This window comes from Gallinula chloropus (genome assembly GCF_964237585.1).
Source record: "Gallinula chloropus genome assembly, chromosome: 16".
In the NCBI taxonomy this organism is placed as follows: domain Eukaryota; kingdom Metazoa; phylum Chordata; class Aves; order Gruiformes; family Rallidae; genus Gallinula; species Gallinula chloropus.
Genome location: NC_140101.1, coordinates 1,256,564 through 1,276,871, shown reverse-complemented (window position 1 = coordinate 1,276,871; position 20,308 = coordinate 1,256,564). Strand labels below are relative to the sequence as shown.

Sequence of the window (20,308 nt, the reverse complement as noted above, 5' to 3'; positions counted from 1 at the left end):
TCGGGCTCTGCACGTTGCTGCAACCACTTCTAGGCGGAAACTCGAGGCGAGCTTGGGCTTCTCTCCCTGCAAAGCTCCTTCTTTAATTATTAACCGGTGCCAGGCAGTGCCACGGCTCCTGGCTGGAGATAAGCAGGGCTGGCAGGAGGCTGGGGGGAAGCCCTGCTGCCCTCCCACAGCACCCACCCGTGCAGATGGGCTGCAGGTCCCTCTGGCTCTGGTTTGGTGGGGATGAGGGTTTCAGGGCAGGCACAGAGCCCCGGGGACCATCCTCTGGCTCCTGTGGGAGGTTGTCTGGCTGCTCCTGGCTGTGTTTATCAGCGGTCGATCTGCTCTCCTCCCAGACTGGCCGAGGCACTGGTCGGGCTAAAAATATCCCTGGTAAATAAAACACTTCCTCCTGGGCTGGCACAGGGCAGCCCAGGCCCAGGAAACTGGGACGTGCCCGGCTGCTGCTCTGCGGAGGGGCTGGCCCCGTGCCCCTGAGCTCCTGCGCTGCTGCCACCAGCTTCAGGGCCAGCTGGGTGCCCACAGGACCCCCCTGCCCGGCTCCTGGGGACATGGTGGCCTGTGGCATCCTCAGTGTCAGCCTGGGATGTGGCAGGTGGGTACTGGAAGGCCAGGGTGACACGATGCTGTCCCATGCCCTGTGCCCTGACTCAGCCCAGCTCCGCGCTCACGCAGTGTTGCCACCTGTGGCACGGGGCTCCCACGGGGCCGTCACGCCTGGCCTGTGCCCCGGGGCCACCCGTGACGCCTGGGAGTGTGTGGGACACGGCATCCCTGTCACGGCTGCATCATCCCCACGAGCCTGGGCAGCAAGGTGTCAGCAGGAGCCAGCCGCCCACGCAGGACTGCTCACAGTGGGGGACCCCCCCTTGAGCCCCCCCCCCGCCCAGCAGCACCCTTGGTCCCCAATCTGTGGTGGCCCAGTAAGGGCTGTGGTGGGGCCAAGCTGTGTGCTGGTGCTGGCAGGAGTGATGGGGGGTACAGTGGGAGGGGGGGGCCACCACGGTGACTGGGGGGGTGGGATGGACACCAGCCCCGTCCCAGCTCACCCGGGATGCCCGAACCCACCGAAAGCCATTGCAGTCCCTGTCCCCATCCCTGCAGTGCCAGGGCCCTGTGCAGCGCTGGCTTCACCTTCCTCTTCCTCACCTGTGCCCTACCTGCGGGGGTGGCTGTCAGCTGAGGCTGCCTGGCCCCTCCCTGGGCTGGGCACAGATATAAAATCCCAGGGCTGGGCAGAGGGTGACACAGGAAGCTGGGAGCTGTTGACAGGTGAGTCCAGGGGTGCCAGGGTTAGGTTTGGGGGGGTCTTACCCATTGTGGGGTGCTGCTGGGGTCCCTGGGCTGTGTGGGGATCCTGCTGGGTTCCTACAGGACTCGGAGCTGGCTCTGGATTTGTCCTGTACACATTGAGTTTTGGCTGGTGCCCTTTAGGGCACACGATGCTGTGGAGCAGGGCTGGGCAGCACAGCCTTGCCTGGGCACTGTGTGAGGGTCTTTGGGGGACAAAGGGGACTCATGGGGGGCACAGGGGACTGCGAGGAGTGGTTAGAGGGGCTGTTCCCGTGGGACATCCTGCTCTCGTGGGACAAGTCCTGCTCCTGTGGGACATCCTGCTCCTGTGTCTGGGTGATGCTGGAATGACCCCGCTGGGCAGGTGGACATGGGGACCAGGACCCGCTGCCAGCTGGGCGATGCCCGGGGTGCCTGTGCCTGGCATGTGTCTGCCCGTGTCCCAGCTGCCAGGAAGTGTTGGAGGTGGTGACCCTGGTGCCATGGCCCTGAGTCACACCACAGGCCTCAGGTGACAGCAGACGGAGCCAGGCACGCAGGCTGGGAGGGATGCTCAGGGAGAGACACCCCATCCCTGAACCGCTCCATCCCCAGGCACGGCCGTGGCAGCAGCAGCGATGGCAACACTCTACCCATCCCTAGAGGACATGAAGGGCCACCAGATCCTCCAGGTCAGTGCCACCTCCACAGCATCACGGGGTGGGTGATCAAACCCCAGTGGGTCTCTCCCCTCAGGGGGTCCCCAGGGCTGGGGGGAGCAGAGCCTCAAGCAAACCCCATCTCTCTGCAGGCACAGGCAGATGCGGGGGTGAGGACCCCTGCCACCACGGTGGTCACAGACAAACCCAAGCTCGACTCAGGCGCTGGTAACACAGGTTGTGGTCAGGTCTCCCTGTTAAAGGGCTGTCTGAGGGTGGGGGGAGTGATGCTCACTGTGCAGGGGACCTCGCCTGCACCCCTTACAGCTTGGTGCATGGATAAGTGAGGGGATTTGGGGGTTTCTTCCCCTGTGGCGCATGGTCCCAGGGGGGTCCCAGCAGGGGGGAAGCCCTGGCCATGGGCTGGGACCCCACAAGCTGAGGCTGCCCTTGGTGTGTCCCACAGCGCCGCCTCTGCTGTACCCCAACCTGGCCGAGCTGGAGAACTACATGGGGCTCGCCCTGTCCAGTGAAGAGATCCAGAAGAACCTGCACCCGGAAGGCAGCACCGTAGGTGTCTGGGCTGGTGGGTCTTACCTGCCCTGCACAGCGTCCCTATTGCTCCCCTGGGGGCTGCATCCTGCCCGGGGAAGGGATCCCACCTCCCCCCAAGGGTTGATGTGCGTAGGGCCACGTGCCCTCAGCAGCCCCACTGACCCCAGCTCCACCACAGGCACTGACCCCCGCCGGGCCGGCTCCGGGACAGCTGGTCGCTCCCCTGAGCGGGAACAACGCGGGGATGCGCCGGGCAGAGATCAAGCCGGGGGTGCGGGAGATCCACCTCTGCAAGGACGAGCGGGGCAAGACAGGACTGCAGCTGAAGAACGTTGACCAGGTGAGGGGGGCATGGCACGGCATGGCACAGCATGGCACAGCATGGCACGGCATGGCATGGCATGGCACAGCATGGCACAGCATGGCACGGCATGGCATGGCATGGCACAGCGTGGCAGGGTGCCCCACGGCATGGCACGGCACAGCATGGGCGTGATGTTGCACAGCAAGGCACAAGCCTATGAGGAAAGGCTGAGTGAGCTGGGGCTGTTCAGCCTGGAGAGAAGAAGACTCAGGGGGGACCTTATTAATGGTTATCAGTATCTGAAGGATGGGCTGCAGGGGGAAATGGGCAGCCCCTTGTCAGTGTCTGTGGGGACAGGACAAGGGGCAATGGCTGCAAGTTGGAGCAGAGGAAGAACTTTTCCCCAGGGAGGGTGAGGGAGCCCTGGGACAGGCTGCCCAGGGGGTGTGGAGTCTCCATCTCTGGAGAGATTCCAGCCCCGTCCGGACGCCGCCCTGTGCAATATGAGCTGGGGAGCTGCTTTGGCAGGGGGTTGGACCCCATGAGCTCTGGAGGTCCCTTCCCACCCCTGTGATTCTATGATGGCACAGTGCAGTGTGACATGGCACAGTGGATCATGGTGGGGCAAAGCCTGGCATTAAATGGCTTGGCACGGCACAGCATGGCTCAGCATGGTGTGGCACAGCATGGCGCATGCCATGGCTGCCCAGTCCCCAAACCATCGCTTCCCCTTCCCTCTCCATGTCCCCAGGGCATCTTTGTGCAGCTGGTGAAGGCCAACTCGCCGGCGGCGCTGGTGGGGCTGCGCTTCGGTGACCAGATCCTCCAGATCGACGGCAAGAACTGCGCGGGCTGGAGCAGCGACAAGGCACAGCGGGCGCTGAAGAAGGCTTCCCCGGAGAAGATCGTCATGGTGGTGAGGGACAGGTGAGTAGGAGGGCGAGTGGTGCCGGTGCCGGTGCTGGTGCCGGTGCCGGTGCTGATCCTGCTCTCCCCTCAGGCCGTTCCAGCGCACTGTCACGGTGCACAAGGACAGCAGCGGCCACGTCGGCATCGTGGTCAAGAAGGGGAAGATCGTGTCGCTGGCCAAGGACAGCTCTGCTGCCCGCAACGGCCTCCTGACCCACCACTGCATCTGCGAGGTGAACGGCCAGAACGTCATCGGCATGAAGGTAGGGGCTGCACACAGCCAGGGGGTGTGGGGGTGGCTGGGGTCCAGCCACCGAGCTGCCGCGGGGGGTGGGCAGAGCTGGGCACCCCCAGACCCACCTGTCTCTCCCACAGGATAAGCAGCTCACAGAGGTGCTGGCAGGGGCAGGGAACGTGGTGACACTGACCATCATCCCCACCGTGATCTACGAGCACATGGTCAAACGGTGAGACCGTGGGGCCGCAGTGCCCACCCCCACCCTGCTGGGGCCTGTGGGGTCCCTGTGCGACCCCCTGGGCTCCCCCACTGAGCACCCCTCCCTCTGCCCAGGCTCTCAGCGGGGCAGGTCAAGTCCTCCATGGATCACTCCGTCCCCGACCTCTGATGCGATCGCTGCCGTCCTGGGGGGCCACCGCCGGCGTTCTCCACAGCCGAACCTGCACACGCGCCTGGAGGGGCCGCTGAAGGTACCCCCGACGCACAAACCCCTCCATCCCTACAGAGGCCGCCGGGTGCCACGGGGGGACCACCAGCCTGTGATGCCCACCACGTCCCCCTGGTCCTCTCCTCCCTCTCATGAGCCAGGACGGGACACGTGCTTCTCCCCATCCCTGGGGTCCCTGTGTCTCCTCGTGTCCCCCAAGGCCGGCTCCAGCCAAAGCAGACACAGACCCAGCGACGTTTATTACATCCACCACAGACACAGCGAGTACAGGACAGGGGAAACAAGAAAAGGGGGGGTACAGCTTTTTCAGTTCTGTATTTAAAAAATATATTATATAGATTTGTCTTTCAAATATAATAGTTACATTTATTTCTTGGCAAAGCTTTGGATAGTCTAACAGACGTGTACACAGATCCACAAATACATTGCACGAGAGGCGTATATCCTAGCTCCACTTACACCGGCCACCCTGGCTGCCTTGGCACCCCAAATTCTTCACCAGACACCCAATTCGGTGCCAGCAGCTGCTGCAGCCTCTGCCACCCCCCCCCCCCCAGCAGCACAGGTAGAGCCGCTGCCCCGTGCCCCAGCCGCAGGATGAGGCGAAGCGCAGGGCATGTGGGATGCAGCACTCGGCCCCTACGGGGACCGCTGGATGCAGGAGCATCACCAGCTCCCAGGGCACCCCATCAGCAGCACCCGTGGGTGGGGGAGCGGGATGGTGGTGGGGAAACACCGTTAGTTCAAGTCACAAAGAAGCCACAGACATTCGTTGGGGTGGGAGCGCTGGGGGGAGCCCCAGGGGGAGCCCCAGGGGGAGCCCCAAGCCCCGCCAGCCCCGCTGAGCAATCATCGCTGTCTTTGCTTTCCAAAAGAAAGGAAAAAAAGGCAGAATTATTAATTGGGTTTCTTCCTGGAGGCCACCAGCAAAGCAGGGATTTGGCTGGGCTGAGGGCAGGACACAGCACCCAGCCCTGCCCTGCCCACACTGCATCCCAGTAAAGGCATCACCGGGCTCCAGCGCAGGGCAGGATCGTCAGCATCACTGGTACCACTGCTGCCAAAACACCCCGAGCCCCCAGTCCCACTGCAGGGCGGCCAGAACCAGGGCTGGTGGTGGGGGGGAATACCAGCCCTGCTCCCTGCTGCATTGCCCCCCCCAGCAACAGGGTTTGAGTCTGTACTGAAAATAAAAGTGAATATAGTGCAAAGCAAAGGGAGGGAGAGGCCAGAGGTCCCCGTCGGTCTCGCTCGGGGCTGCAGGAGCCACAGCCCAGTTCTGTCCGGAGCGGGGAGGCGTCTCCCAAGCGATGGGCAGCTTGACGAGGGGCTGAGCAGGGCTCTGTCCCGCTGAGGGAGGAAGAGGATGGCTGCCAAAGCCTGTCAGCAGGCCAGGGTGAAGGTGGCCCCACCAGCTCCCCAGCCAGTCCCTGTGCCTGGGTGGGATCCCCCCTCCTCCTGCCCGGCGCCAGGCAGTGCTGTCCCAGCGCAACCCGCCCCTGGCAGGGGGTCCCACTGTGGCCCCCCCCAGCTCTCCCCGATGCTGGGCAGCTCCTCGCCCTTGCCTGCCCGTGGCAGGGGTGGCTGCAGGGCAGGGTAAGGACAACTGGGAAGCGAGTGCAATGAAAGGAAAGCCCACCCCGTGGGGGTGCATCCCCATAGCCCCCCCCCCAGCCAGAGGCACCGCAGCAGCAGCCGGGCAGGGGGTCGCAGTGTGACGCTTGGGACCACATCCCACATCGCCGTCTGGTACCCCCCAGACACGGTCCTGTCCCTCCTCCAGGACAGAGGAGTTTGGGGGGGGGGGGGAGGGCACAGCACCCCCTGATGCACCCACAGGTTCCCTGGCCCCTTCCCACACCCCGGGGCTGTGCAACGAGCCGGAGCCAAGGAAGGGGGCTGGGGCTTTACAATCAGCAGTCGGGTCTGTGGGGGGGCAGGCGGGAGGGGGGGTGTCTGGGGGCTGGATGGGGATGGGGGTGTCAGGGCTGGGCGCTACCCCCCGGGCCGGGGCTGGTGACGGGGCGACAGCCCATCCTGCGGATGGAGTGGAGAGCCACGGTGCAGCAGCCCCGCAGCAGCGAGCTGATGTTGTAGATGGGCTGGCCCTGCCGGCGCTGCGAGCGGCACAGCCAGGCGACCGTGGGCACGGCTGGCACCACCACGGCCAGCAGATCCACGATGAAGTGGCGGCTCCAGTAGCTCTTGGCAGGAGCAGCCTCGCACCCCGTCGCCTCGGTCGCCGCATCCTCCTCCGCCACGCAGGCGATGGCCACGGACGGGCCGGCGCTGACGGGCTGCCGCACCGCTGGGTTGCAGGGGGCACCCACCTCGGCACCGGCGGTCGCGGCATCGGGCTCGGCCACCAGCAGGTCCGTGGCCCCAGCAGGGTTGGGGAGCTCAGGGCCCGGCATCACGTCTTCCATTTCGGAGACCCAAGCCGAGGTGGGGCTGCCTAAACTGCAGGCCTGGGACTTCATCACCTTCTCCAGGATGGTGTCCAGGTCGGGCTGGCAGGGCACGAAGTCCGTCTGGATGGCCCGCTCCTGCATGCAGCTGGCCTGCACCCCAGCCTCCACGCCACCCCGCAGCCCCAGCAGCTTCTCATAGGTGGAGCTGGGGGGCAGGCGGGCACCCGGCTCACCGCCACCCCCCTCCAGCAGGTCCGTATGGCCGGGAGCATCCTCTGCCCCCACGAAGCCGCTGTCGGCCCCCTCGTCCAGCGAGATGGTCTGCGAGCCCCCCACGTTGCGGTCCCCGGCCCCCTGGTCGCTCAGCTTGGTGTAGGTGGAGCTGCGGGTGAGGGAACGGGCTGGGGACCCCCCAGCCGACTCTCCAGCCCCCTCCTCCTTCAGCGCCCCGTTCTGTGCCACCTCCATGCTGTGCAGCAGCGTCTCCAGCTTCTTGTTCTGGATGTTGATGTCCACAAAATACTTCTGGAGGCCCTTGTCCTTCTCCAGCAGGTTGTTCTTCACCGTGTCGATGACCTGCTTGAGCTGCTTGATCTCCTTGCGGGCCTCCTTCAGCGCCAGCTGGGCTTCCACGCGGTGGCACTCCTCCTCGATCCAGTCCTCCTGCATCCGCGACAGCTGCGTCTTCAGGTCCTCGATCTCAGCATCCCTGTGAGAGATGGAGAGGGACCCACCACGGTGCTGGGGGGGGGGGGGGCTACAGGGCCAGCCCCATCCCTGCATGCCCAGCACTGAGCTGGAGGCAGCTCACCCAGCAAAACCCACATTTGGGACCCAGGAAGGGACCCTCAGAGGAGCAATGCTTGGGGGGGGGACCCTCAGGAGTGATGCTCAGCCCTCTCCCAGAGGGGCTGCAGAGCCCAGGGCTCCCAAGGGCTGCGTGGGGACAGGCAGGTGCCCCAGGCGGGCGCGTGGCAGCTGGCACGCCGGCATGGCCGTGCCTAAGCCTGAGAGGAGCAGATGGGGATTAGCCAGCCTCTGAGGCTGCAGTTCAGAGGCAGCATGGCAGAGCCTCAGCGGGCAGCTCGGCACTGCAGGTGGGGCCCCCGAATCCATTGCCCCCCTGTTAGATGGCCAGCAGTGCCAGACTGGGCAAAGCCATCAACCTGGTGCCTGGGCACAACCCCAGGGACAGGATGGGGTGCTGGGAACTGAGAGCCCCCAGAAGGGTCCCATGCAGGACCTGCCAGTGTGGGTAGTGATGGCTGGTGCCAGGACCCTCCCCATGGTCTGCTCACCTGTCCTGCAGCCGCTCCTGCGTGTCCTTCAGGCGAGCTTTCAGGTGCCTGATGCAGACCTCCTTCTGCTGCAGGGGGGTCAGGTACTGCTCTGGTGTCGGTGGTTTTATCCCATGGTTGTCACTGCAGAGGTTGTACTTGGCCGAGCGCCTGTGGGGACACAGCTGTGTCACCCACCCACCAGAGCTGGCACCGGCACAGGCTCAGCGGAGGGACCCCAAGAGAGAGGGTGTGCAGGGGGGGTGCAGACCCACAGTGCACCCCAAAGGCGCCCTGGGGGCAAGAGGGGCTGGGTGGGTGTCTCAGGGTGTCATGCTGCTGGCAGGAGAGTGGGTGCAGCTCCTGACCCCACTGGCAGAGGCAGCAGCTTCACCAGGGCAGCGGGTGCATGAGCAGAGCTGGGAGCAGGCAGCACTGCGGTCTCTGCGTGCCCACTGCCAGCTTCCTGGGCAAGGGCAGATGTGAACAGAGACCCCGGGGTGGGAACAGCCCCACCAGAGGCAGCGATGGAAGATGGGTAATGGGAGGGTTTGGGATGGAACCAGTCTGGAGTCAGTGAGCATCCTGCCCATGGCAAGCAAGCTGGGGCATCCAGCATCCGCTCCAGGCTGGGACAGCAGCATGTCTGGACCCTCCTCTTGCTGAGGCTGGGAGGGTGAGGTGACATCTGTGGCCCAAAGCCCAGGGCAGCATGGAGAGCAGGGGCTGGCTGGGAAGGGGGCTGCACATGGGGGCTGGGAGGTGCACGGAGAGCTGTGTGCAGCATGAGATGCTCCAGCAGTGCAGCAGGCTGGACCGAAACCCTTGTGTGCATCACGGTAGGACGGAGGGGTCCCCTCTGTGGCTGGCAGCAGGGCAGCCCCCGACCCCCGTGCGTGGTGGCAGGCAGCACAGCAGCCCAGCAGCCTCCAGCCAGAGCCATCCTGAGGGAGCAGCAAGGCAGGACCGTGGCTGTGCAAGGCCCAGCAGCAAGAGGACACCCACCCGCTCCCGCTGCGGTGATGCACGGGCTCCCCTGCGCCCATCGATGCTCCCACATCTGGTGCCACCTCTGGAAGGAGGCAGGAGCTCAGCTGGGGATGGCCCAAAACGCAGGTGCAGGCTGCTGTGCCCACAGGGCTGGGGCCAGTGCCTGGTCTGCAGCTTGGTGCCCATCCTGGAGCACACTGGGAGCTTGGAGCAGGGAATTCAGGCTGCCCCCCCCTCACCAGACCTCTGCTAGGCAGTGCAAGGGGATGGAAGCGAAGCTCTTGCCCGCTGCGCCCCAAAGTCCCCCCGCTGCCCCTCAGGTTGCGGGGAGGGATGCGCGCAGCGTGCAAGCCACAGCCATGGCAGGACAGAGGGAAGGGGACGGGCACCAGGCTGGCAAGGTGGCAGGGGGCACAGGGAGGGGGAAGACACGACAACAGCGGCAGAGAGGTTTGGAGGAGGATAGCAGGGGGGTCTTTTCCCCCCCAGCTTGGGCTCCCCCAGCTGCCAAGTGCACAGCCTCGCTCCTCCAGCCCCTGTGCTCCTGTCCCTGCCGGGGCACCAGCAGCAGGGGTGCTGCTCCCCCCTGCCCGGGGGGCACCCGGCAGCCGCCCTGGGGCCACGGGCGATGGGTTACCTTGGGGTGGGGCTGCTGTCGCTGCCCTTGCAGGAGCCAGAATTGCTGCTGCTGCTCAGCGAGGAGGTGCCGTAGGTGTCCCTCCCGGGGGGCGAGGGGCGCCTGGAGGCAGGGAGAAGAGGCTGTGTCTCAGGCCGAGTGGCTGAGGGCGGTGAAGACTTAAAGAAGGAGGCAAAGCCACTCCGTCCATAAACCCCGCGACTGCCAACCGCCACACCGAGAACACACAAGACAAGAGGACAAAACAAACAGCAGGGATCAAAATGGCACGGACACGGCAAGGGGGGCAAAGGCCGGGCTGCTGGGGGCTGCCCACCCCCTCACCCCTCCCCAGCGGGGCATCCCCAGGCTGCCAGGATGGCAGCCCCACGCCCCGAGGACCGGGAGACCCTTTGGGAGCCCCCTGGGAGCATGGCCCTGGCAGAGCTGGGGCCACCCCGCTCCAGATGGGTACCCACACGTGGGTACAGCTCTCCACCCGTGCTGCCAATGACAGGCAGATCCCACATGGGGCAGCCCAGGTCATGGAGATGTTTGGAAGGGAATTAATGTTTTGGGGTTGGGTTTTTTCCCCTCTCTTGCTCTTCATCACCACAGCTCAAGGAGAAGCTTTTCAAGGGCTAACACCCCTCCCAGCTGCACATCCCAACCCCAGCACCCCCGTGCCTGGGGTCCACCATCGCCTGCCTTTGCCCAGACGGACAGAGGGGTTGGTCCCAGCTGTGGCAGAGACAGACAGAGGGACAGGGGGGTGCAGTGCTTGGGGGGGGGTGGACACTTCATGCATGGACTGGGAAGTGCTGTGCAATGGGCAGCAACATGCGACCTCCCAGAAGCCGGGCTGGGGGCTCATGCTGCCGGTGGCAGCTCGTGGTGCTGGTGGGGATGGTTCCCTGCCTGCTGCCAGCCCAGAGGAGCGCTGGGCAGGCGCCGGTGCCCGACCCCAGGGGCCAGAGGCTGAAGCATATTCACCTTCGTGATCCGGTGGACGAGCGTCTGCTGCCCGGCAGGGACATCGCTGCGGTGCCACAGGGCCTGGCCGGGGGGGAACTGTGGGCAAAAGGCAACAGAGAGAGGGGGTGAAGGCAGGGACCGGCCCCAGGGAGCCGTGGGAAGCACCAGGAAAGGGGTGAGCCCCACCAGGGCATCAGTTTTAGAGCCTGCAGCCAGCTGTGTGGGGACAGATGTGGGCTGCATCCCCTGCACATCTGGGCTCTGCTCCCTTCCAGGGTCCAGGAACGCTGGGATGCTGCATGCCCAGGGTCCTGCCTGGATGCAGGGTGACGGCTTCCTGGTAAGGCAAAGGTGCCTGTGCTCCTGCTGCTCATCTTCCCGCCCAGCTGGCAGCTCCCCACAACACTCCTGCTCCATCCTCAGGGTCTAAAGCCCCTTTCCCACCCACCTCCAGGCACGGGACAAGCCCAGGTCCCCATCCCCAGCAGGAAGGGAGGTCTGATGCCGGGAGAAGGGTGTCATTACTCAGGGCAGAGGTGGGCTGGGGGCTCTGACACCCAGCCCCAGACCTTGCTGAGCTCCTGCCTGGGCAGGCAGCTGGCTCTGCAGCAGGCTGGGCACCTGCTTTTCCTTAATTAAATGAGAATCACCCACTCGCCAGTGGGATCAGGTAAGGAAGCACAGCTCACAGCACGATGCGGCAGCAGCAGCAGCAGCTAATCCCTCAGGAAACACAGAGCCCCTTTTCCTGTAAATAAATAGGCCAGATCCAGATCCAGAGGCTTGTAGGAGCCGCTCCAGGGGGCAGCAGCCCGGGCACACGCAGGGACAGGGAGCTGCTGCAGCACATCCATCCCACCGAGCATCCCCCGATGTCAGTCACAGGCTGCGGCGGGGCCGGGAGCACTGTACAGGCTCCTTCCCCATCCCGCAGCACATTCACATTCACACTGTTGCCCCAGATTTTGGCAGCTCCAGCCCAGAGCAACACAAGTGATGGGACTGGGAGGCTGAAAAATCGATGGGTGATGTGAAACGTGAAGCGCTCCCTCTGCCTGTCCTGAACCCCACGCTCCCCCTGTCCCCAAGAGAGGAGGAGCAGGACAGGCAGAGGGAGCACAGCCAGCTCACCCCACTGCAGCCTTGGGCATTTGCCACCCCAGAGTTGCCCTTTCCAGGCTACCTCCTGCCTGATGCCTGACGCCCACAGCAGCCAGCCCAGGCCTCTCCTCCCCCCAGGATTTGCCACTCCCTGCTCCCCAAACCAGGGTGCCAAAAAGCCCAGAGCCGGTGATGTGCAGCCACAGCCAGCCCACAGCCCCAGTGCCCCTCACCAGGGGGGTACCAGCACCACTGGGACGCCCAGGCTGGGATTTAGGGACCCTGCTGCTCCCCTCCCGCATGGATGTGCTGGGGGAGGAGCTGGGCAGGGGGAAGCAGCTCTCTGCCCTGCCAGATACCCGCTGCTGGCCCGGCGGTTGGTGCAGCCGGGGGGGCTGGAGGCTTCCCTGGCGCGGCAGCGTGAATCAGCAGCAGCGGCAGCATCTTCCCCCGGCAGCGCCAGGCGGGGCTGCGGCACGGCCCCGGCCCCGGCCGCGCAGCGCTGGGCAGCGACCACCAGCCCACCCTGCTCTTCAGGCCGCCCGGGGGCTTCCCCAGCAGCTGCCGGGCGGGGATTTCAGGAGATTCACAGCCCACAGTGGTTAACCCCTCACCCCTCGCAGCCCCAAGCCCTGTGCCCTGGCCCGAGGCAGCCCCAGCAGCCCCCAGAGCCCCTCCTGCTCCTCCCCAGACTCTGCAGAGTCACCCACACATCACACGTGTGTCTGGTACCGTGCTGGGGGGCTCCTGCAAGCACCCCAGGTACCTACCCCAGCATCCAGAGCCAGGAAGGGCTCTGTGGGTTCGGCCTCGTGCCTGGGGAGCTCGGTTCCTCCTCCTCCTCCTCCCGCTGCCGCAGACCCGCCTGGCGCCCACGTCTCAGCTCCTCTCATGGTGCCAGCAGGCTCAGGGGGTGAGAAACCCAGAGCAGCCTTGAGCTGCTGCCACAGGGAGCCTGGCTGAGGTCTGCCAGCAGGCACCCAAATCCCTCAGAGGGGAGAGCACCCTCCTACCCCCCTGCCCAGGTCTCACAACCACGACAGGCTGTGCACCCCCATCCCAGCAGGTACCACAGCTCTACCTCACTGCCTGCCCCAGGGTGGCTTGAATTTCACCACTAGCAATAAATCATCATTGTCCTTTCTCCCAAGGACCCATGGCCCATGCCAGTCTCCCCAAAAGAAGCCTCACCATGCCCAAGGGCTGCCAAGGATGGGCAGGTTGGGTGTGCTTGGCACCAAAGCTGGAAACACGGGTGGCACCTGGTTGCTTTGGGTCTCAGAGCAGAGGGAACCACTAATTTGTGCTCAGGGCAACCACCACCACACAGACCAGGATGAGCAGCTACAGAGCAAAGGGAGCCTCGACATAGGAACATGAGGAAAGCCAAGATTATCTCCCCAGGATGGAAGCACGAGCCAGGGAGCAGCAGTGAGGACCTCTGCCTCCCTGGGGGTCTGCAGAGGGCTCCAGTCCTGCAGCTCCCACTCAGCAGGGGGGACAACCCCCCCCAAATGAACATCAGGACCCTCAGCAGAGGAAACCCACAGGGCTGGGGAGTGATGTGCCATGGCCAGGGCTCCTGCTCTGCAAACCCCAGGGCATCCAAAGGGTGGGTGAGATGAAGCCAGGGCTCCCCTGCCAGCTGGAAGCCCATGTGGGGGAAGGGATTTCTTCCACCTTGTTTTCACCTTTGCAGAATGAGGAACATGGGGAACGTTTTGCAGGACAGAGAAGAGATGCAGGAGAATCCCCTGCTGGTGTGGTGACCCTCATGGAGCTGATGACAACAGCCTGTGCCCCAGGAGAGGGGACGTGTCCGTGGCACAGGCTCCAGAGACCCCAAACAGCATTAACCCTGTCTCAGACAGCGGTGCTGAGCCCAGCCACACAAACTGCAGACACTGACCCCTCAGCCAGAGTTCAGCCCTGCACCGTTACCCCACCATGATGCAGAGTCTCCCAGGCTTGCAGCTCCACAGAGGCTCCATCAGCTACCACCAGGCACCAGGAGCCAGGGCAGGGTGATTTTGGGAGTGCTGCCTCATCCCCACACTGGGGGAAGCCAGCAGGACCCTGCTGAGCACAGCCACTCCCTGGGGATGCTGGTATGGACCAGGGTCCGATGGTCCAACCCACAGCAGACCCAGAGCTGCAAACCACCCAAACACGTTCCAGCACCTTGCCAAGCACCCCAAAATGCTGCTGGGGGACAAGCAGGATGGACGCTGCCTGGTGCAAGGTGTGACACTCTCCTGGAGCCACTGAGGGCAAAGCTCCCTGTGAATCACCTGGCCCACAGCAGAACAGAAAGGCAGCTGCTTGAAAGACAGCAGCAGGGACCAGTGCTTGTCCTGCACCATGGGACCTGCCAGGGGAGCTCAGGCTAAATAAAAGCAACAGCCCTTGGGAAGGGAACAGCTGGAGGTGCAGCATGACAAGCTGACACCCCGTGCTGGGTGGGATGGGGCACAAGATCCTCTCACCCCCAGCACTGGAGACCCCCCATCAGACAGCCACTGCTCCCTGTGCCCACACCAGCAGCACCAGGCAGGACACATGCCCAGTCCCCACCAGCACAGGTAGCTCAGATGCCCCCCCACTAGCACCTCAGCACATCTCCTGGGGCCAAGAGCCCCCCCAGTGCCACTGCCCTGGGGTGGGTGACACTGCAGGGCTCCAGGAGCTCCCAAGCTGCGTCCCACAGTGGGTGCCCAGTGCCCACCGGCCACAGAGGGGTCTGGGGCAGTACTGCCCCACAGATCACACCACGACAGCAAGGCAAAGGCAGGTGGGTGGCAGAGCCATGGCAGAGTGCCATCAGAGTGCCATCAGAGTGCCATCAGAGCGCCCTGAGGCTCAGCCCAGCACCCCAGGGGAGGATCTTCCCAAGAACAGTGGTTCAGCCATCGTTTTGGTACTGCTGCCCTGCAGAGATGCTTCAGCACGAACACTGCTGCGTCCCCACACCACGCTCAAAGCCCTGGCTGGGCCAGCAACAGACAGACACTCCAGTATGGCTCCTTCTAGAAGCCTCCTGCATGGGAAATGGGGCCACAGGACCCCTGGAGAGACCCTCACCGTTGGCTCAGGGAGCTCTGATGATGATGATGATTCCTCAGCCTGTTCCTCCCAGGGTTTTGCCACCACAGGCTCTTTCCTCTGAGCCGTCTCTCTTGGCTCGACTTCGTTGGGGTTCAGAAGGAACCAGCTCCTGTGCTGCCCGAGCTGCCCCACCAGCTCATCCCGTCCCGGTGGGGAAGGTGCAGAGAAGGAGCAGGAGCTCGTTTGGCAGCCCCAGCCCTCGGCACGCAGCAGACACGGGATTTGCCTGGATTTCTCCCTCTCTGCTTCCTTTGCAGGGGCTCCTGTCCCCCTGTCTGCTGCCACATTCCCTTGTTTTCCTCACTCACCCCATGACAGGAACGTTTGGTGATGGTGGCACCAAGCCCAAGCGTCTGAGAGCAGCTTTGCCAATCCCAAACGGTGCCTTCCCTGCGCACCCTCCCCGCTGGAGGGGGGAGGGAGATTTCCAGCCTTCCAGTACCGACAAGATTAAAAGCAGAGAGCAGCAGGGGGAGGGAAATCACAGCTTCAAGGGCTCCTGAGGAGACCCCCCCCAGCCCTCCCCCTGCCTTTCTGACACCAGCTCTGCTTTTCCTTCACACTACAGATCAGCAAAGTGCTGAGCGAAGAACCAGCACCCTGATTTGGGACAAGGTGCTTGAGAAGGGACTGAGGGTTGGGTGGCAGCAGGAAGAAGCTGGGGCCACTGCTGAGGCCCAGAGAGGTCCAGCCAAGTTTGAGGTCAGCACTGGTGCAGGGTGGTGGCCATGCCCACACCCCTCCTTCCTGGGAGTCCTAAGGAAAGTCTTGAGGCTGATCTGGCACCCACTTTGCTTCCTGCTCCTCAGGACCAGGGGCTGCTCTGCTCCTGCTTGGGAGCTTTCAAGGGAGGGTTGGTATCTCCAGGCGCTGGGAACCCCAGCTCCCTGCTCCTGCAGAGCTTCACCTGGCTGCTGGGCAGAGGGAGATGCTCCAGCTCCCATTGGATCAGGTGCTCAGGGCAAGAGCAGGGACAGGGTGTTTATGCAACACCAGAAAACTCCATTGCACTGGGAGCTGTTGTATCACATGCTGGAACAGAGGAGCACCTCCTTTTATCCTCCCCTTTGGAATAACATGCTGAGTTGACACCCAGGGATTACAGGAAAAGAGAGACCATTGGCAAAGATCAGGTTATGCAGCTCATCACTTTTCCAGCTGACCTGGCTGTGGAGGTGAACAGGGAGGTGGTGATTCCTGGCCCTCATTAGCTAAAAATAAGGTGCCCAACCAGAGGGAACAGGCTGGTCCCTTCCTGTGACCTCAGGAGGCAAAGGGAAAAGGGCAAAGAGCTCCCTGACAAATGCTGTAGCAGCAGCAACTGCCATGAAAGTAGGAGCAGGATACCCAGGATGCAAACCCTAGGGTCTTACCCCAGGCTGGGGATGCAGGTGAGATCACACCACACAGCCCATCCCCTGCCAGGGAGCTGAGCTGAGGGCTGGCAAGCAGAAGGAAGAGCCCACTCCTTTGGGATACACAGGCAAAATCCTGGAGGAGCCCCCCAGCTCGCAGCACAACAGCCACTCCTCCCCTCTGCACCCTCGTGCCATCTCGGCACGGCGGAAACTGGTCTCCCCAAACCTCCCACCCACCTCAAACAAGGTCTGGGAGAGATGATGGTCACAGGAGGATTATCCCCAGGTCTCTGCACTGCCAGAGTGGCCTACTTACTGTAACCACACACCACATCTCCCCGCTCAGCCCCACCGCAAAGCTGCTGAGGTGCGAGCACGGGCGTTGTGTCCTCCCCACCCTCCACCCAGCCTCTGCAGCCCTGGAAACGGGGGGTTGCACCTTCCCACCTCAGGTCAAGGCACTTCAAAGCCCCAGTGCCCAGGGAGGGTGGGACCACCAGGATTTATAAGCACCAGAGATGCAAAGCACCGGGCGTCCGTGCGACAGCCAGGCAGCACTGACCTTGTGGAGAGGAGAGGGAGAGGAGCACCCGGCTCATCAACCAGCACCTGCACTTTCTGGGTCCCTTCGGAGACGCAGCCTTAAGCCATCAGATAATAAAACCTCAATTGCACAGCAGCTCCAGCTCCTGCAACGCCCCACGGTGCCGGGAGACGCATTGCCATGCGGGATGGGATGGGATGGGATGGGATGGGATGGGATGGGATGGGATGGGATGGGGGGCTGGTGTGTGCAGGGAGGGGCTGGTGAATGGGATGTGGGGATGGTGCATGGGATGTGGGGATGGTGCATGCAGGGAGGATCTGGTGCATGGGATATGGGTCTGGTACATGGGATATGGGTCTGGTATATGCAGGGAGAGGCTGCTGCATGGGATGTGGGGCTGGTGCACGGGATGTAGGTCTGCTGCATGGGATGTAGGGCTGGTGCATGCAGGGAGGGGCTGCTGCATGGGATGTGGGGCTGCTGCATGGGATGTGGGGATGGTGCATGCAGGGAGGGGCTGGAGCATGGGATGTGGGGCTGGAGCACGCAGGGAGGGTGCAGTGAGTGCACTGCAGATCTGGTGAGCGTGATGCCAGCCCGACGTGTGCCGTGTGGGTCCGGTGCGGGGCCGGTGAGCGTGCCAGGGCTCTGGTGCATGCCGTGGGGGTCTGGTGCATGCGGTGCGGGTCTGGGGAGGGTGACGTGTGCCCGGTGCATGCCATGGGGTTCCTGTGCATGCAATGCGGGTGTGCTGCGGGCCCGATGCGTGACACGCCCCGAGCAACCTCTACCCTGTGGAGCCCCCTCCCATCCACCCCCATGATACAGAGCAGCGCTGGCAGCACCATGCTGGGGTCCCCCACCCCTCCCAGAACCCGCAGCCAGAAAGGGATGAGTCACGGCGGCCGCCGGGCCCCGCCGCCCCCCGCCCGCCCCGCGCCCCGCTCACCTGCGCGGGGCCCCGACGATGTCCGGGGCGGCAGCGCCGGCGGGAGGGGGGGAGGGACTCAGCGACCTGGCGGGGAAGGGAGAGAGCGGGGGATGAGCGGCGGGGCGCGGTGCGGTACCCCGTACCCCCCCCACCTCACCCCCCCGACCCCCGCCCTCCCCCGCCTCCATCACCTGCGCCGGCCTCCATGGGTGCGGCGGGGCGGCCGGGGGCAGCGCGGCGGCGGAGGGATGGAGGGAGGGATGGAGGCAGGGAGGGAGGGATGGATGGAGCCAGGGAGGGAGGGAGGGAGGGATGAGCCTTGCAGCTGCGTAATTTGCCTCCCTCCTCTGCGCTCTTAAAGCGACGGCGGCGCGGCGGCCCCCCCACCCCCCAACCCCCCGCCTCCCTCCCCGCTTCTCTCCCCGCCGGGTTTCCCCCCGTTTCTATGGCAACTCCAGTCTGCCGGGGTGCAGCACCGGGAATGAGAAAAACAAAAAAGGAAAAAAGCCGGTTTTTGAGGTCCCTCCCCGGCGGCGGAGCCCCGCGGGCCGGGTGCTCCCTGCGCCCGGGCTGGCGGCGGGTCGCGTTCGGCTCCTCTCCCCGCGTAACCCCGGAGGAGGAGGAGGAGGAGGAGGAGGGGGAGGAAGGGGGAGCCGGGGCAGCCTGGCGCTGCGGCCACCCGGCCTTTGGAGTCCCTCCATCGTGGCGATTTTCACCGAACCCCTCCAGTTCTGAGGAGATCCGTGCGCCTGCTCCATGACGCACTTTTCCCGGGGACAAGAAATGAATAAAAGAGCTGAGGAAAACCTTCGCCTGGTTGAAATACCTGCGGGTCAGCGCGGCGGCGGCGAGGCCGCCAGCTCCGGGGCTGGGCTGGGAGAGCAGCATCAGCACAGCCCACCCGCTGCGCAGGGCTGGTGCCTGGAGCAGGTCGGCGTGTGTTTCCCAGCGCCCTCCCCGCTCACTTGATGGGAAATCGTGCTGGTAATCACTGGCACGGCGTGTCTAATCTCTCTGGTTACTCATGGTGCTGCCTACACGTTTCCTTCTGGAGCGATCGAGCTGAACCTTCCCAAATTATCTAATGAGCAAACATCGAGGGCGACGCTGCTGGGCGCTCACTGGGAGCCGCCGAGCCACTTGCTGCAGTCCCCGCGGCGAGCAGCAGGGCTTGGGGCTCCCTCTCTGGTCGAGTACCCGAGATGGGCTGCAGCCGCCCCTCGAGAGACTGGGAGAACTGGGAGGTGCACATATACCTACATCACCTACGTGCACACGTGTGCACACACACAGAGACTCGGTTCCTGGGTCAGCAAGGTCAGAGCAGAAGTTACTCCTGGTCTGGCTCTGGACCGGAGTGTGGCCGGTGGGGACGCAGAGCCCGCTGCTCACCGAGGCGCTGTGCTCCCCCTGCCTGTGCAGGCTCCCTCTGTAACTGCCCCCTGGGTATGTCAGGGTGCTGGCAAACCTGTTCTGTGAACACACCAAGTCTTCCTTCTAGGGCTGTTTCCTCCAAGATCCTGGGTTATTCCCATACACAGGCCGGCTTCAGTGTATGTATGTCCCGCCTCTCCTTTATTCCTGCCTCCTGTCTGCTTCCAGCCTCCTTTTGTTTCCCTCTTTCCCGGTGAATCCCATGCTCAGCCTCTCCCCTCAAAAGAAAAACTAATGGATTCTTGCATCTGCTGCCACTGGAGCTGCTCCTACCATGGCAAAGGCAGACGTGGTGGTGCTGGCAGCAGCCCTGGTGTGGGATGCAGAGTCCTTTCGGATGGCTCTGAGGGAAGAAAAGCCTTTTCTCCTTCCCTTCCCTCCCCAGCCTGCAGCGCTCGGTTGCCCAGGATGCTGGGCATGGCACCCTGACCCACAGAGCAGGGGGCTCACCAGACACACACTGCACACTGGTGGGGGATTAGATCTGCTGTGGGAAATGGGGAGGGGGGGGACGACACAGGTTTTCACTCCCCCTGCCACAGGTTTGTTCCCAAGAGGCTGAGGACGAGATGTGGAGAACAAAACCCCTTCCCCACTCCAGGCTGGAGCTCCAGAACAAAACCACCAGGCCTGACCCGAAGGGGAGATGCTCAGAGAGTGTCGCTCCTGTTCACAGCAGCAAAGAATGTTCCTTTTGCAGAAAACAGGGAGGTTTTTATCAAACAGGGTCACTCACACCCCAAAACGTAACTCCTCGGAGAACTGTGGCTTCTTATTGCTTATTTCACCATGTATTCCTCCCAAACAAGGCCCGCAGCCAGCCAGCCCAAACCCCAGCCCATCCCTTCCTGCCCAGCACGGGGCCCTCCGGCGTTTTAAAGCCTTTTTACTCCTCTGGACAGACCCCTCGGAATCAGTTCCTCACCTTCGCTAAGCCCTGCACACCAGTAACACGGATGCGCGGCAGGAGCAGCAGGACCAGACGCACGGGGCGCCACTGAGGTGAGCGAAAGCCGGGAGGACGAGGATACCGGTTTGGGAATAACCACGGACAACGCTGGCTCTGAGGAGGCGACCCCAGAGGGCAGCTTAGGCGGCTGCCAGGTCTGATCCTCAAGAACAAACACCACCGAGCTGAGGGAACATCTTCTTGTGATTTTTATTGATTT

General features: G+C 63.8%; 2 protein-coding genes across 2 annotated transcripts; one reads left to right on the top strand and one right to left on the bottom strand.

Annotated features, from left to right (window-relative positions):
• Positions 1–1,919: 1,919 nt before the first annotated feature.
• SDCBP2 (syndecan binding protein 2) lies at positions 1,920–4,386 on the top strand (the record flags this gene model as incomplete). Its single annotated transcript, XM_084271787.1, has 8 exons — positions 1,920–1,973; positions 2,093–2,180; positions 2,407–2,510; positions 2,674–2,835; positions 3,551–3,726; positions 3,800–3,971; positions 4,084–4,175; positions 4,280–4,386. 8 exons carry the CDS (start codon positions 1,920–1,922, stop codon positions 4,332–4,334), a joined length of 903 nt encoding a protein of 300 aa, XP_084127913.1. The 3' UTR covers positions 4,335–4,386.
• Positions 4,387–6,376: 1,990 nt separating this feature from the next.
• SNPH (syntaphilin) lies at positions 6,377–10,725 on the bottom strand (the record flags this gene model as incomplete). The annotated part of the gene is made up of 4 exons (XM_084271410.1): positions 6,377–7,514; positions 8,104–8,253; positions 9,710–9,910; positions 10,682–10,725. 4 exons carry the CDS (start codon positions 10,723–10,725, stop codon positions 6,377–6,379), a joined length of 1,533 nt encoding a protein of 510 aa, XP_084127536.1.
• Between the last annotated feature and the right edge of the window lie 9,583 nt (positions 10,726–20,308).